Source organism: Sycon ciliatum, chromosome 1 (assembly GCF_964019385.1).
Source record: "Sycon ciliatum chromosome 1, ocSycCili1.1, whole genome shotgun sequence".
Taxonomy (NCBI): domain Eukaryota; kingdom Metazoa; phylum Porifera; class Calcarea; order Leucosolenida; family Sycettidae; genus Sycon; species Sycon ciliatum.
Genome location: NC_088643.1, coordinates 84,751,517 through 84,765,876, shown reverse-complemented (window position 1 = coordinate 84,765,876; position 14,360 = coordinate 84,751,517). Strand labels below are relative to the sequence as shown.

The 14,360-nt window shown below is 45.4% G+C and overlaps 1 protein-coding gene across 3 annotated transcripts in view; it reads left to right on the top strand.

Moving 5' to 3' along the window:
- Positions 1-685: 685 nt before the first annotated feature.
- LOC135805998 (retinoblastoma-like protein 1) overlaps positions 686-14,360 on the top strand; it is a 27,497-nt gene continuing 13,822 nt past the window's right edge. The window contains exons 1-17 of one of the 3 annotated variants that reach the window (XM_065320122.1): positions 686-936; positions 1,401-1,537; positions 2,972-3,166; positions 5,039-5,103; positions 5,784-5,921; positions 6,240-6,305; positions 6,692-6,821; positions 7,238-7,381; positions 8,428-8,458; positions 9,665-9,732; positions 9,907-10,014; positions 10,203-10,287; positions 12,782-12,850; positions 13,184-13,240; positions 13,454-13,539; positions 13,780-13,834; positions 14,078-14,143. In XM_065320122.1, the coding sequence (XP_065176194.1) occupies positions 805-936; positions 1,401-1,537; positions 2,972-3,166; positions 5,039-5,103; positions 5,784-5,921; positions 6,240-6,305; positions 6,692-6,821; positions 7,238-7,381; positions 8,428-8,458; positions 9,665-9,732; positions 9,907-10,014; positions 10,203-10,287; positions 12,782-12,850; positions 13,184-13,240; positions 13,454-13,539; positions 13,780-13,834; positions 14,078-14,143 (1,632 nt within the window). In that variant the 5' untranslated portion in view covers positions 686-804. Of the gene's footprint in view, positions 937-1,200; positions 1,308-1,400; positions 1,538-2,971; positions 3,167-5,038; positions 5,104-5,783; positions 5,922-6,239; positions 6,306-6,691; positions 6,822-7,237; positions 7,382-8,427; positions 8,459-9,664; positions 9,733-9,906; positions 10,015-10,202; positions 10,288-12,781; positions 12,851-13,183; positions 13,241-13,453; positions 13,540-13,779; positions 13,835-14,077; positions 14,144-14,360 lie in introns of those variants that run through there. The other 2 variants (XM_065320123.1, XM_065320124.1) reach the window with 2 other exon arrangements.

Below are 14,360 nucleotides of genomic sequence, written 5' to 3'. Positions count from 1 at the left end.
AATGGATAATGGATGACTACTACATGTAGTGCGGACAGAACTGTTTCGTCCTGTACTGTGTGGACTCATCAGCGCAGCACGGAGGAAAGGAGGCCGAACCCGTGATAGCAATGAAAAATAAATTTCCAAAGCCATTAACCAGGCCCGAACGTACCTTGCCAGAGTGCTCAAACTGACAAGTCAGTGAGCTCTGCATAACGCAAACAGCAAAGGCACTACCCCACATGAGAGTGCTCAACTGCTACATACTATTACTAGTACTAGTACTGAGTAACAAGAGCAGGAGCGAAATACTCAATCGATATCGCGATGGTGATTATAGATACACTGTATGTAGCCTAGTGTAGGATCTAGTCTGTCTGTATAAGTTTTAGGCTATTATTGGCCCTATGCCAAGGCTATCTATGCCTAGCGCCTATGCCTAGCTATGGCCCAGTATGGGCAGTATGGCCAGTTTCATGAGAATGGGGGTACCGGACTGCCGGGTTGGCAAGTCCAGCACATGCACAGACTCAGTACAGACAGTGTCACTTGCACTGTCTGTCTGAGTGCTCGGGTCTGCGTTCCACTCATCGGAGTCATCCATATGCGGAGTCGATGATCTGTCAGCAAAAAAAAACGGGTGAGCACGGAGTGACAGCAAGGAGTTTGGCGCCACAACACTCACTTCGAAGTTTTGTGAACAGACTCAGTAGTCAGTATAAAAATAGTACTCTCTGTGCAAGTAGTTCGGTGCATGTGGAGTAGCGAGTGTGGGACGAAGAAAGCTGGCTGCCTTCCTCCTGGACAACGAATTCCCTAGCCATGGCGGAGCTCAGCCTGAGCGATATCCGGAGAGAATTTGATGGAATATGCAGTCGGCTCAATATGGATCAAGCTACTCTGGAGGTAGCGTGGAAATCGTTCCACGATCTCAAGGAGTTCTATACTTTAGAGGTATTATGACAACTGTCGTACGTCTCTTCTCGCGGATCGCTGTTTCTTTCTTCATTACCGTCGTGAACATGTCGTTGTCGATACGTATGCGATATTTGTCGTTGTAGCTGTTCTGTGTTGATGGGCAGCGAGCTTGGCCTCGCTTTGACCAGGTCACAAATTTCGATTTTTGTTTGACCTTCTCGAGCATCGTGGGTACCCAATGTATGTGTTCAAAGCCTGCTTTCCCCTCTTGCTTAGAGTGGACGATGTTGAGTGCAAGTGGTTTGAAGCTGTTCAAAAGATGAGTTGTAACCTGTCAGTTACGCGCCAATAGCCTGTAGAAGGATGGAATTCTGGCTTGTTCAGAATGAGTTTCGAGTGGAATTGTTGTGCGTTCGGGTTGTTGTGTCTTTGCATTTTCTGCACCGGGCATATCCCGATCCTGTCTGCTTGTTGTGTGTTGCGTGTCTGCCTGTCTGCAGGGCAATCAGAACCATTGGCTGGCCTGCGCTCTATTCGTTGCTTGTCGCACGGCTATTATCCCAACTGTGGCTGGAGGAACGAGCACAACTGGAAATCGAGTAACCCTGTACAACATCATACGTGAGACCAAAATTAGGTAAGAGTTGTCCTTTTTAGCGGTGAACTCCTCTCCATGTGATCAAACAACCGTATGAACCCTGCCGGGTTAGAATGTGATCGTTCTTTGCAAATCATGTGAATGGCCACGTGTTGCAATTGAAGTAAGTTTTGAGTCATTCGGCCTCCTCATTCATGCAGTCAAGAATTTGAATTTATAACGGTACACCTTTGGTTTGTTGGTCCCGTTGGCTTCTTTCTGGTCAGAAATTGCTCAACTCACTTTGAAAATATGGGTGTTGAATGTTCGAAAACACGTATTGCCGGTAATGTGGACATTTGAGTTCAGGTGACGCTCGTCCACTCAAACTGAAACGGATGACCATACTATCAGTCATGAGTTCAGGTCGTCTTTGGTGGTGCTGTATTATATTTTATACTACCGGTATTTGGAAGTATTATGGATTGTGGGTGTGTTGAGTGTTAGTGGACCAAGGCAATTTTGCAAGCTTGTGGATGGCTAAAAAATTCTGGATGTATTTAAAATTAAATATTCAGAAGTCTGTGGGACTGAAACTAATTTTCTGTAATTATATTACACACACTGAATGCTGTTACTGTGGTGAGTCAGTCTGGTTTAGCGGAAGTGATGGATGTAGCTGTTGAGCCTCTTTGACACCCCAACAATTAATAATGGACTAGATTTATCTGTTGGTTGTAACACAAGTAACACGGCGGCAATCAGACTAGGGGCATGTTCCATTCTTTGGTTCTTGTAACAAGCTGTGAAAAGCACTGACAACCAGAGAATGTGTTTCGGGGAAACTCAATCCGTAGTTGTTGGCTATGACTAAGCCACATCATGGACTGTGATTGTGCAACAGTTCCCCATATCTTGTCAGAATGTTGTGAGCCAGGTGTTGAGCTATGTTAGTGTTACTTGCATGAGATATGTGCATTGGAGTCTTGTGGGTGGTCAACTATCATCTCTCTCTATGTGTTTTGTGCGCATGCGTTCCTGCTGTTCTTGTGCCCATGCGCATATGTATCTGTGTGTGTAACTCACTGTTACTGTGTGTGTGTGGGGGGGGGGGGGGGACTATAATACTGTATAGTCCACACTGATGTGTTTATCTACGTGTACATGTCTGCATTATTGTGGTACATGGTGTGTGTGGTGTGTGTGTGTTTTTATGCCGATGATGATGTACTCCGTGTGGTGTAGACCAGGTGTGCACTGGTGGTCGATTCATATAGCTTCGTCAGTTGTATGGATTAGACAGTTATCTGGCGCAAGTCTTGATCTGTCTCATTCAGATCTTGTTCGCTATCGTTGCTATAAGAGAAAATCTGTGGGTGCACATCCAGTGCATTTGCAGAAAAATCTGTGGGTGCACATCCAGTGCATTTGCAGATTTGCGTGCTTCTCTTGCGACGGGCGTATACATGGTACATGGTGTGTGTGTGCCTGCAGCTTACTGGAGTTCTTTGAGAAGATGAAGCGCTGGGTCGAGATGGCTCTCAAACATGGCCTGGCAAAGGAGGTGCCTACATTGGTGGACAACCTGGAGCATCGCTTCAGGGTCATTACTTTGATTTACAGAAAGTATGAAGACCTTTTTGATACAGTATTTGCTACACCGAGCGAGGAAAGCAGGAGGAAGACGAGGTAGGATTATGTCGAAATAAGCGTTGCCTTGGTTCTGTTCCGGTGATCTCGGCAACTAAATTTATTAGAGTGAAAGAAGATGCTAGCAAAGACTTGTGGGCTGCCTGCAATTATATGTGAAAAAACATGGTTCACTGATCTAAGTGGCTGTGATCAAGTTCCGTACAAGTGGTAAATATCCAACTGACAGTCATTATTTTATGACTGATACGAGAGAGCTTGAAAGCTCGGGGCCTACGCTATGCTTTTAGCCTAGCTCATCATGCATGCATGTTGTTAGAACTGATGGAAATGTTTTTTTTTCCATTGATTGGATACATCATTGTCGTCTACCACCTTAATGACCTAGGCAAAAAAGCATACATGTAGGGATGTTATAAATTTTTCATTTCTCCTTTTTTCAAGACATACTGTAACCTAGTACCTGGGATTCGAACCCGCACTATCGCCCTGCATCCATTCCCCCGATACACTTCGCATACATACTCAACCTTCCAAGTTGCTTCACGTTACGATGTTGCATTTGAAAGCCCTATTTGAATATTGTGGCGAGCTGTCTTTTGGTACGGTACGGAACAGGTACGGGATAGCGCCAGGCATGCCGACGGCACAAACAAACAAACACGGAATTAAAGCTGTGTGGACCCTGGCTAGCGCCAGACGTTACTGAAATAACGTCTTTTGCATAGCTACGGGAATAATTTCGATTGAGCTCTACTCGAAGTACACATTGTGTACATTGCATACTGTTTGCTTTGGTGTGCAGTATAATGTGCTTGGCATGGCGTGCATGGTTTGAGGAACACAAGCACATGCAGTTGAGACCACAGTGTTTTGGACACACTGTTGCTTGGAACCTATGGTTCAGTGTGTGACTGTCTATATGGGGCCTGGACACACTGGTGGAATGCGTGGCTTTGAAGTTACTTGCACCAGTTACCCTGTAGCTGTGTTTTATTCCAGCGCTGCGAAATTGTGTGAAAGACAGGGTTACGTTTCTTATGCACTTTACCGTATTTCAAGGGATATAAGTCCCACTTTTTTACACTTCAAGCGCAAGGAAGGGGATGCGACTTGTAATAATTGGGAGAGACTTCCTACTTATGTGAATATATTGACACAATATGGCTGGGTATGTAGTATGTACCCCGATTGCTGCCGATGCTTTTCACGGGATATCCAGTGCTTTCTCCCCTAAGAGAACTTCCCATAGCCTTGCAGTCTATAGATATCTCATAACTGTGAAGATTGTTGCTTAGGCCACCCTTTCTTTTTTCGTTGTTTAACGTCCGCGCCCGCGTACCTTTTTGCCTCCGACCGGAAAAAAAAACAAGAAAGTAGTAGTACCAATAATATGCGAAGTTGTAAATACATGATTGTGTAGTTTCACAGTGTGCCGATCATGACCTTAAACTTATAATCTTGCCTCCCGGGCATGCCTTTGTCTTGTGTTCTTTTTCTTTTTTTGTTGGCTTTTAAATATCGTACGGTGTGTGTCCTAGTAAAAATCCAGATGTAATGAATTCATGACATGCTAACTCCATGCTATGTACCTGTTTTGTTGGATTCATCAGGCATGTGCTCCAATGTACCATCAAAGAGTGTTGTTCTATGCCTGCAAGTGCCGTTAGACCCAGATATATTGTATATATCACATGCTTTACTGGTCAAAATGTTTGATTGGGGTTTCCAGTTTTTGGAATGGGCTTTTGTTTTTTTTCCGCCCTCCCGCGTACCTTTTCGCGAAAAAAAGGACGTTAAACAATGAATTAACAAAGGGTGGCCTTATCTCCTCTACGACAACCAATGTCTTTGTTTTGTTTTGTGTGTTTGTCTGCGTATGTGCGTGCGTGCCTGTTTGTATGTATGCAGTCGCTCCAAGTGCTCAGCAGCAGAGCTGCACAAGTTTGTATGGACATTGTTTGTCCATGCTAGGGGTGAGTGGGAATCTGCAGAATACCTACCGTATGGCGCTATCAGTATAATTGTTCTTTTCTCTATTTAATACACTCCTATCTTGCTTATCCGGCCGGTCCAGGACCGGGCACTACCCATAACTTTGAAATGTTTGTGACCATGGTAACTCTGAATCAGATACGTCCCAGTGGGGGGAGGGCCAAAGATCTGGCACATGACGGCACTATTTCCACGAAAATTCCACTAAAACTCACCCACAGGATACCCGGTAAACCGAGGTGACGGTATATTGAGGTCCGGATAAGACAGATATGGGTGTAGTATGTTATGGTAAATTTGCATCTAAATGAGTATCAACTGTTTGAAATTTTGCAAGGCCAGCTTCACTGTTCTGGATAGCTAGCTTGATAACACAATGGCTTGATAACACAATGGCTTGATAACACAATGGCTTGATAACACAATGGCTTGATAACACAATGGCTTGATAACACAATGGCTTGATAACACAATGGCTTGATAACACAATGGCTTGATAACACAATGACAAGCTTGCTAGCTTATACATGTGCTTGTTTGATCCCGATCTCTCCCTCAGCCTCTCAGCTGGCTGTGGGATTTGACAACTGCATCTTGGCTTTTCTTCTTGTCTCACTGACTGATCTGGTGCTTTTGAATATGTGTGATGGTTGTGCTGCAGCGTGTCTGAATGGTGTCCAGGACAACCTTGTCAACAGTTTTCATTTGCTGATCTGTGTGGTGGAAACAATGTACCTATCGGCACAGCAAGCTAATCGTACGGACCTGATCAGTGCCTCCTTCACTAAGGCAGTGGATGGTAAGCAATGTGTATCCAATGCAAATTATGATTGATGGCTATGCCTTGGCATCCTTTTTTGGCTTTGGGTGCTGCTATGTCAATGCTACTTGTGGTTGTGTCATTGGACTTGCTATGGATTTTGGACCGGCTATACGCATTAATCACTCACTGGTGGTGGTGGTGGTGTTTTAATGGTTTGCTCTCTTTTCAATGCTGTCATTTGCTTGGTGTGTGTGTGTGTGTGTGTGTGTGTGTGTGTGTGTGTGTGTGTGTGTGTGTGTGTGTGTGTGTGTGTGTGTGCGTGCGTGCGTGCGTGCATGTGTTCTATACCGACAGCAAGCATTGCAGAGGACCCAGCCAAGGAGAAGGAAGTGGTCGACTTCTTGTGTCAACGTTATGAGGGTGAGGCTTCCCGTCACTTCTACTGTTACTGCTATTCTGACCCCAACTTCCATCACTTTGCATCACTCGGAACTCGTTTCAAACAACCATCTGGTCACCAGGCATGCATGTTTCCTGTCTCTTCTTTGCATCTAATGTCGCTTTCATGCAAGGTTCGTTGCCGGTCATGATTCAGGATTAGTATTAATGTGAATAGGATTTTTTTATAGATCCGTCAATTCTTCTTTTGCTGAAGCTAAGGCTGCTTCTTCCGCTTACCCACGTCGCAGTACAAATGCGTACATTCATGGATCATGTTGCACTTGTGTGGGTGCGTGACTACATGTATCTGTGTGTATGTGTGCATGTGCGCGTGCGTGTGTGAATGTGTTGGTGTGTGTTCACAGCGGAAGTCATGGAAGTGAAGGTGATTAGGGAGCACTGGTGGGAGCGCCATCTTGACGACATCAAGGAGAAGAATGTCCTTTTGGATCATCTTCATGAAATTGTTGAAGGATCCTGTTTCCTGCGAAACAGGTACAGTACATTACTCGGACACATGAGTGGCCATTGCTACTCCGCATTTTGTCACCATCCATCGGGTGTTGCACTCACTGGAAAAACAAGACACGTCCTCACAATCTTGTTTTTGTTTTCTTTTTCAGACATTTTCACAATCTGACACTACCCTGCTCACTCAAACAAATGACGCAATGCACACTTGGGAAATGGGTGTGACTAGCTTACACGCCAAGCCTCTTGTAGATCCGTGTGTGTGTGTGTGTGTGTTTTTGGGGTTTTACCGATGTGTAGTTATGGGTTATATTTCATGGCATTGTCGAAAAAGTGGCCTCAGCCATGCCACTGGCTCTATCAGTTCTTAGACTCTGCAGCTAGGATTTTCCCAGTTCAGTCCCTATTGTTTGTTGACTTTTGGTGTGTTGGTTGTGTAGCAAAAAGCTCAATCGTGAGTATGAAGAGTACGTGCTGAAACGCGGTGATCTGGATGAGCGGGTTTTCCTGGGTGAATTTGCACAAGCGGAGGTTGGCACGCCCATCAAAGTCCCAGCAGGATCGTCTGTGGTTAATGACGGCAAGTAAGTACCGCTTGAGTCATGAGGTGTGTTTGTGTATGTTTGTGTATGTGTGTGTGTGTGTGTGTGTGTGTGTGTGTGTGTGTGTGTGTGTGTGTGTGTGTTGGGGGGGGGGGGGGGGGGATGTGGGTGTCACTGTGTGTGCATGCGTTAGCGTACTGGCTACTTGGGATCTGCAAACACACCTTCTTCTTTTTATATACCAGTATCGGTTGACTGACAGGTTAGCTCTACTGTGTGGGACGCGTGCTTTAACAGTCCTATCTGTGCCATACCGCAGTCAGTTCCACAGCTTCATGGCATCAGAGGTTTGACCTGTTTGGCCTATCCACTATACGTTTTGACTTTTCTCATGCCTTGTGGTAGGGATATCAGCGAACGCACTGCGCAGCCCATCTGCGCAGGTCAGCCTGGCCCATCTACGCGCGGCCGACAAGAAAACTCATGAACACTTTCATTTTTTTGCAAAATAAATCGTGCGAAGAAGATGCACGGAATGGCTGAAAACTAGGCTGAGGAATAGTAGCATCCAGAGACTCTCAAACAAATTCATGGTCCATCGCTTCTGACAATGGCAGCGAAGACATCAGGGAGCTGATTGCAGCAACTCTCTACCAAGCGCGATGCTGGTTACTCACCAGGGCAGGGCGCTTCCATCGCGCAAGAAATGGCCGCGAGCGAGAAATGGAAGTCCGATTTTGGAACGAACCAACCAGGGAAATTCCTTGAAAATTGGCCTGAACACCTCTCATACTGGTGTTTCACGATGTGCAAACTTTCAGAGAAATCGACCGGGGAGAACGTGGTGAGTTCGTGGGTCCTCGAGTATCGCGTATGATTTGAATGGTCGCGGGGACAGAAGAACAGTAATTTTACGACTCCCAGCAGTGCAAACAGACCGCGGCCATGTTTTCTCTGTCGGCCGCGATCACGTTGAAAAAATCGATGACGCAATGCATGCGCAGAGGCCTGCGCAGTGCGTTCGCTGACATCCCTACTTGTGGTCTTTTGTTGATGTTTGTTTCTGTGCTCTTCTGCTCTGGAATTAGGCCAAAGAATCTTGAGCGCTTCTTTGCCAATGTAAGTCAACATGAACTTGACCTGGAGTAGGGCCTAAGAAAAGATTTGTTTTAACCCTTTACTGTCCGTACATACAAGCATCGATCCAATGGGATCGATGGGGTAGGCATTTTGAAATTATCGTAACTTGCTCAAATCTAGGTCTTTTGGAGAGATCGAAATATGTAGGTCGAAGAGAAAAGTCCCAGCTGTCGCCTCGAACAATTCCCGAAGCCATACGAAGAGCGGTTGCTGAGTTATCGCACTCGTAATTCTGGTCCCGGGAAATATGCGTTCAGAGCGCGACGCGCATGTCGACGGCTGGGATTTTCCCTGTTTACGTCACCTGTTGGCAAGGCTACACCGATTCAAATTCAAAAGTAGGTTCCCGGGAGTCTGTACGAAAATATTTGAGCTCGATACGAGCAACAGGGGTGACATGGTGGATTGAGATCGATCTCGAGCGTGAGCTCAGCGCTTTTGCGCGTTCCCTGGCTTGCAGCGCTGGACCAGTGCATCCTGTGGCGCCGAGTGTGGGCTCATTGCGTTCCTCTCGTCAAGACCTTTCCAGGATGCCCAAGATCGTGGAAATCGTCAAATTCAAACCAAAGTTACGTCTAATTTTAGTTTCAGATTTTGTGGTTGCGTGGGCTCGTATACATTTTAATCGGACAGTAAAGGGTTAAAGTTTTCTCAGAGAGTTGATTACTTTTTTTCTGAGAGAATATTGGAAATGACCGTGAAACAAATGGAGGATATGATCTTCTCACTGATTAGTTGTCCAGGTGATGGGACTGGATATGGCCTCCTGGCCTGCGAGATACAGCTGGGACGGTAGTGTTCATAGCAATTGCACGGGACCACTCTGCTGCGCCTAGATTGTCCCGTAATCATAGAATATTAGGTATAAAACGTGTGTGAAGAAAGCAGTTGTTCGTTATGATTATAGAACATCCGTTTACAGGTTACTTTACGCTCAATTTCACAAGCAGTGGTGGGTGTGTTGCTTCTGGTGTCTTCTCCATGCTCTCAACCAAGTCCATTGGACGCAGACAGATATGCACTGCATGGGACATGTTTCCAGCGTTGTGTTTGGTTGCAGTTGGGTGTTGCCTGTCAACCTACCTGTCCCTAAAGGGGCATCTCCATTTTCCAGAACTTCTCGACCTTGCCAAATGGACAGAGTTGTGCAACAGTTTTCTACGTTGTTTGGTGTGTTTGCAACAGGCCAACTCTGGAGTCGTACCCCATACACCACTGACTGGTGATCTGCAGAGGAAGGCACATCTACGATCGTACGTTCAGCACAGGATGCTAACACCAACCACCTGAGTTCATTGCATGACCTGTTACAATTGATGTCTCTAACTTCTACATGTTTACGTTCTCTGCTTCTCCAAGAGTCGCAATATTTGTCAAGCGACCTGTAATACCTTTGCCGTGTTCTGATTTGATATGCTGATGCACAGACCTGCTCATTTGTCGACGCCTGTGACCAGCGCTCTTCACAATCTGTCGCGGATCAAGAGCATCATCAGTAATCAGCAGACTGGCACCCGTCTGGCTAAGCTCTGCAAGTACGTCACAGAAATTGTTTTGATATGAGGAATATACCCATCTTGCCAAGTCCTGCATGTGTGCTGCAGAATTTGTGCTGTGTTTCTGGCAACTTTCTGCGCATACCGGTATTTATGTTTGCATACTTGATTACTTGGTCATATGATCGGGCTTTCTGGATACTACTCTCGTTTGTTCTTCTGTTCAGGGAGATTGATCCAAATCCGTATGAAGCTGTATCCAGCCGTGTGGAGAAGATCAAACAACTCTTTGTAAAGAAATACTGTGCAGCTGTAAGAATGACACACCTGATCTATCTTACTGCATCACCTGCATGTATATATTTTTATATAATATAAAGATTTATACCTACCTTAACCCTTTATGTACGGAAAAAATGTACGTAGACTGAATTTGATCTCGACTCTCCTCAAATTCCAAAATTCTCCGCGTCATAACTTTGGTCTCCTTTTGACGATTTTTTCAATCTTGGGCATCATGGAAAGCTCGTCGCAAGAGGAACACAATGAGCCCACACTTGCCACCAAGAAGGTCGAAACGCCAGCGCGCTACAGCCCAGCGTCTTAGCTCCAACGCCAATATTCCGACAGAAATCGTCTTGTATCAGCCATTTCGCTCTCCGTGCTCGTAACAACTAGTGTCACTTCAAAAATATTTCACAAACTGCCACGAGTCCGCTTGCCATTTTGAACGTGTTTCTACGTCACTGCATGTCCAGAATGATGGGGAAATCCCTCATTCAAATATGCACACGCGGCTATTGAGCGACATTTGCCGTGATTCGACTTTCAACTTCGTAACTCTGGAGCCGCACATCAGAGCGCTTCAGCGATTGTTTCAATGGACAGCTGGCAGTTTTTTCTTCGACACACATACAGTTTTTGGAAATAACCCAGAAATGACTGAGTTACGATCGATTGAAATTTTGAAAAGTTTCGATCCCAGGGGATCGAAAGTTGTACAGTCCGTACACAAAGGGTTAATATAATCCTTTTTAGGATTCAGACTGGTATAAGTCGGATATACCCTGAGCTGGAGTGTATATGGAAAATATACACCATCAAACAAACCTCCTCGGTTTGTATTTGGTGTATATTTTCCATATACACTCCAGCTCAGGGTATATCCTATATGTATGTTCCATTTGAGTGTTTACTATAATTATCTTCATTTATACCATGGTACGGTACGGAGGGCCTGTTTTCAGCCAATCAGCGCTCGTCTAGCCATGGTTATATTGGCCAGTATAAATCCCGCGCGGGATTTATATAGAATATAAATCCCGGTGCACGGTACGTACGCTAGGGCACTGCCACCGTACATGTTCACTGCCTGAAAGGCAGTGAACTTGTGAAAGGCAGTGAACTTGTACATGTACGGCGGCAGTACTCCAGCGCACGGACCATACGTAAACAGACACAACGGACACCACATGCGCGTGTACACTTCACACAGAACGGCACACTGACGAGGAACAGTACACAATGGAAAAGAAGAATGACGTCTACAGAGTATTCTATTATACTGAATCTGAGGATAAAGTCCGTCGAATAACCACGAAGTATCCCGAATGGGTCAGCAATGTACATTGTACTTCGAAGAGTTGAAGATCATCAACGGACTGTCTCCTTCGTAAATAAGTTTATAATACCAGTGTACATGTACTTCAACCCGATTGGAAAAGGCTACAATAGATTGGATTGAAATGTGATACAAAACAGTGTATGCAAATGCATCTACTTGCAAGCAAAACTGATTATGAGATGCCGCATGTGAAAATCAGCACTGTACCATAATTATAGTAACACTTACTCCCAAAGAGTCCAAGCTGTAATCTAACTAGTGACGGTAGTTTGATTCAACGACAAACTCCAGCACCGCAGCAATTCAGTCGACTTCCGCACCGCTCACGACTCAAGACAAGATCATGAAGATGCTACAATATGCACTGGAACTGAAAGGAAATCTTATGCCAAATATCCACGGAGGAATCTCCTTCTGACCTTGCTCGACCATTCTTTCAATTGACAACTGATAACAATCAGAAGATGTTCATGTACTGCATGATGTAGGAGATCTCCAAATAGGTTCGTTGTTCTGGAAATGCGTAGGGGTACCTGGCATAAGTAGGATATGACCCTCGTAGTCGGGTTATACCGTACCCTCATATAAATCCCTCCTGCTATCGCAGTCGGAATTTATATTCAGCCGGTATAACCCTCTGACTCGGGTTATATCCTCTACTTGTGATCAGCTTCACAAGTCTCGATGCTTATTCGATTCAATGAATGAAGACCGAATGGACACATCCAAATAAGTGTTGTTTGATTGCTTTTGCGAACTCCACGTACCGTAATGTCGCGTATAAAAGCAGGTGCTTACGGCCGTATAAGCCGGGTTCAAACCATGCTTCTATTCAAAACATGCTTCTACGTCAACATCATCAGTCTGCACTGTGCAGTGCATACTGTCACGCATGTACGTGTACGTGTACTTTGCAGGGATCGGCTTCTATTTAAACCATGCTTCTGTGTCACGACTCGCTTCAAAAAAATCGGCTTCTATTCGAGTCATGCTTCTATACAGGTCATGCTTTCATACGCGACACTACAGGATCTATTTTCCGTCTTACTGAGACAAGATCCCTGAAAGTGTCGATTTCCAATGGAGTCTACCTTGTGTGCTATTTGTCGATGTCCGTGCTGTGCTACTTTGTCAATGTTCGGTGCTGTGTGCTGCTGTGTCAATGTCTGCTGGTTTGCTCAGGGAAGTGACATTACTAGCCAGGAAGAGGGTCGGACGATTTGTGCACTCGGCTCCTCGCTCTACCTCAAGGTAAGTCTCCATGATATACAACTGAACGTGCACTGTGCAGGGTGCTAAGAATGATGTTGTTTGACACATAGTTCCAAGTAAAATGTTGTACCATTCCACTTGCAGAACATAGCGACGTGCCGGTATATCAAGCGTGGGTACAACTGCTTTTCTGCAATGTAACTTGGTTGTTGGGGAAGATCAGTTCATCTACATTGTATTGCTGTGGCAACTAGTGCAGCAAGAAATGCTAACGTTTCTGCAGGGGCCAAATCCCTGCGTCCACACTCTCAATGTTGTCTTTCAAGGAAACTTCCTGACGGCGTGTCCCTTGTTCTTATTCCAATGTCTTAGGTGCTGGAGGCTGTGGCCATTGATGAATATGAGAAGCGTGGTACAGCCCGTCTGTTGGTAAGTGAAGTGTATTGCTGATGCACACAGCCCTAGACTGTTGTCAATGATGAGCTTGGTAGTTGGTACCCATGATGTTCTGTGCAAATCCATCATAGCTAGCCCTGGCTGGTGAGAGCCATGAGGCAGGAATACTCTTAGGAAGACGGCCCTGTCGCTGTTTCATCTTTGTCTTCCTGTGGCTAATGGTCTGTCCATGGGTTCTTGTTACAGAATCTTCTTCAGGCCGATGACATGCACTGGGCTATGTTTGGCTGCTGTCTTCAAATTGTCCTCGCAACAAAGAACACATCCGACAAGTAAGTGATTGCCAAAGTACTATGCATGTGGTCAGGTGTGCTAGCGTTCCACTCTCTGTAGTACAGCCATGCTCTTTACGACCGATCACATGAGTTGTGTTCAACCCCAGCACTGCCAACAATTGGCTTCCTACTGGTGCTTGTGTGCAAGGCCAGATGTTGTTGAGCACGATTGGGTTTGCTATTTTGCCTCTGCAAGTTGGGTCATGGTTTGATGTGTCTCGATGTCTCTGTCTTCAGAATGTTCCCGTGGATCATTGAAGCAATGGATATCTCTGCGTACTCCTTTGCTCGGGTAGGTTAGCATTCCTCACTCTTAGCCCAACCCTATGTTCATGTTGTGTTCGAAAGCAGCAATTGTACTGTGGACACCAATACATCAGTACACTGTACATGTACAGACTTTGGTGCAACATATGTTCTATGGCACGTGCCAACTGCGGTTGCACCTGGTCCTCGCGTGGTTTTTTTTATCTTCCTGTCTGCTTGTCATGGTGTCAGAAAACTGATTTTTCATTCGTCTTTTGCTTACATGTAGGTTATTGAAAGTGTCATTCACTTTGAACCCAACCTAAGCACATCAATGGTGAAGAGTTTGAAAGTGGTAAGTTCGTTGCATCATGACGTAGCTGATCTGTGCTTGTCCGAAGTGAATGTGCAGGATTAGTAGAGTGGAACAGAAATAGATCATTGTTATGTTGAACCTCAAGGAAGGTTTCATCTGTTTCCTGTGGAACGTTGTGTGCGATACAATCATGTTGAGTCTTGTGTGACATGTAGCTCAAAGGCGGAATCGGGCTGTTATCTGCTGCTGTGAAGAT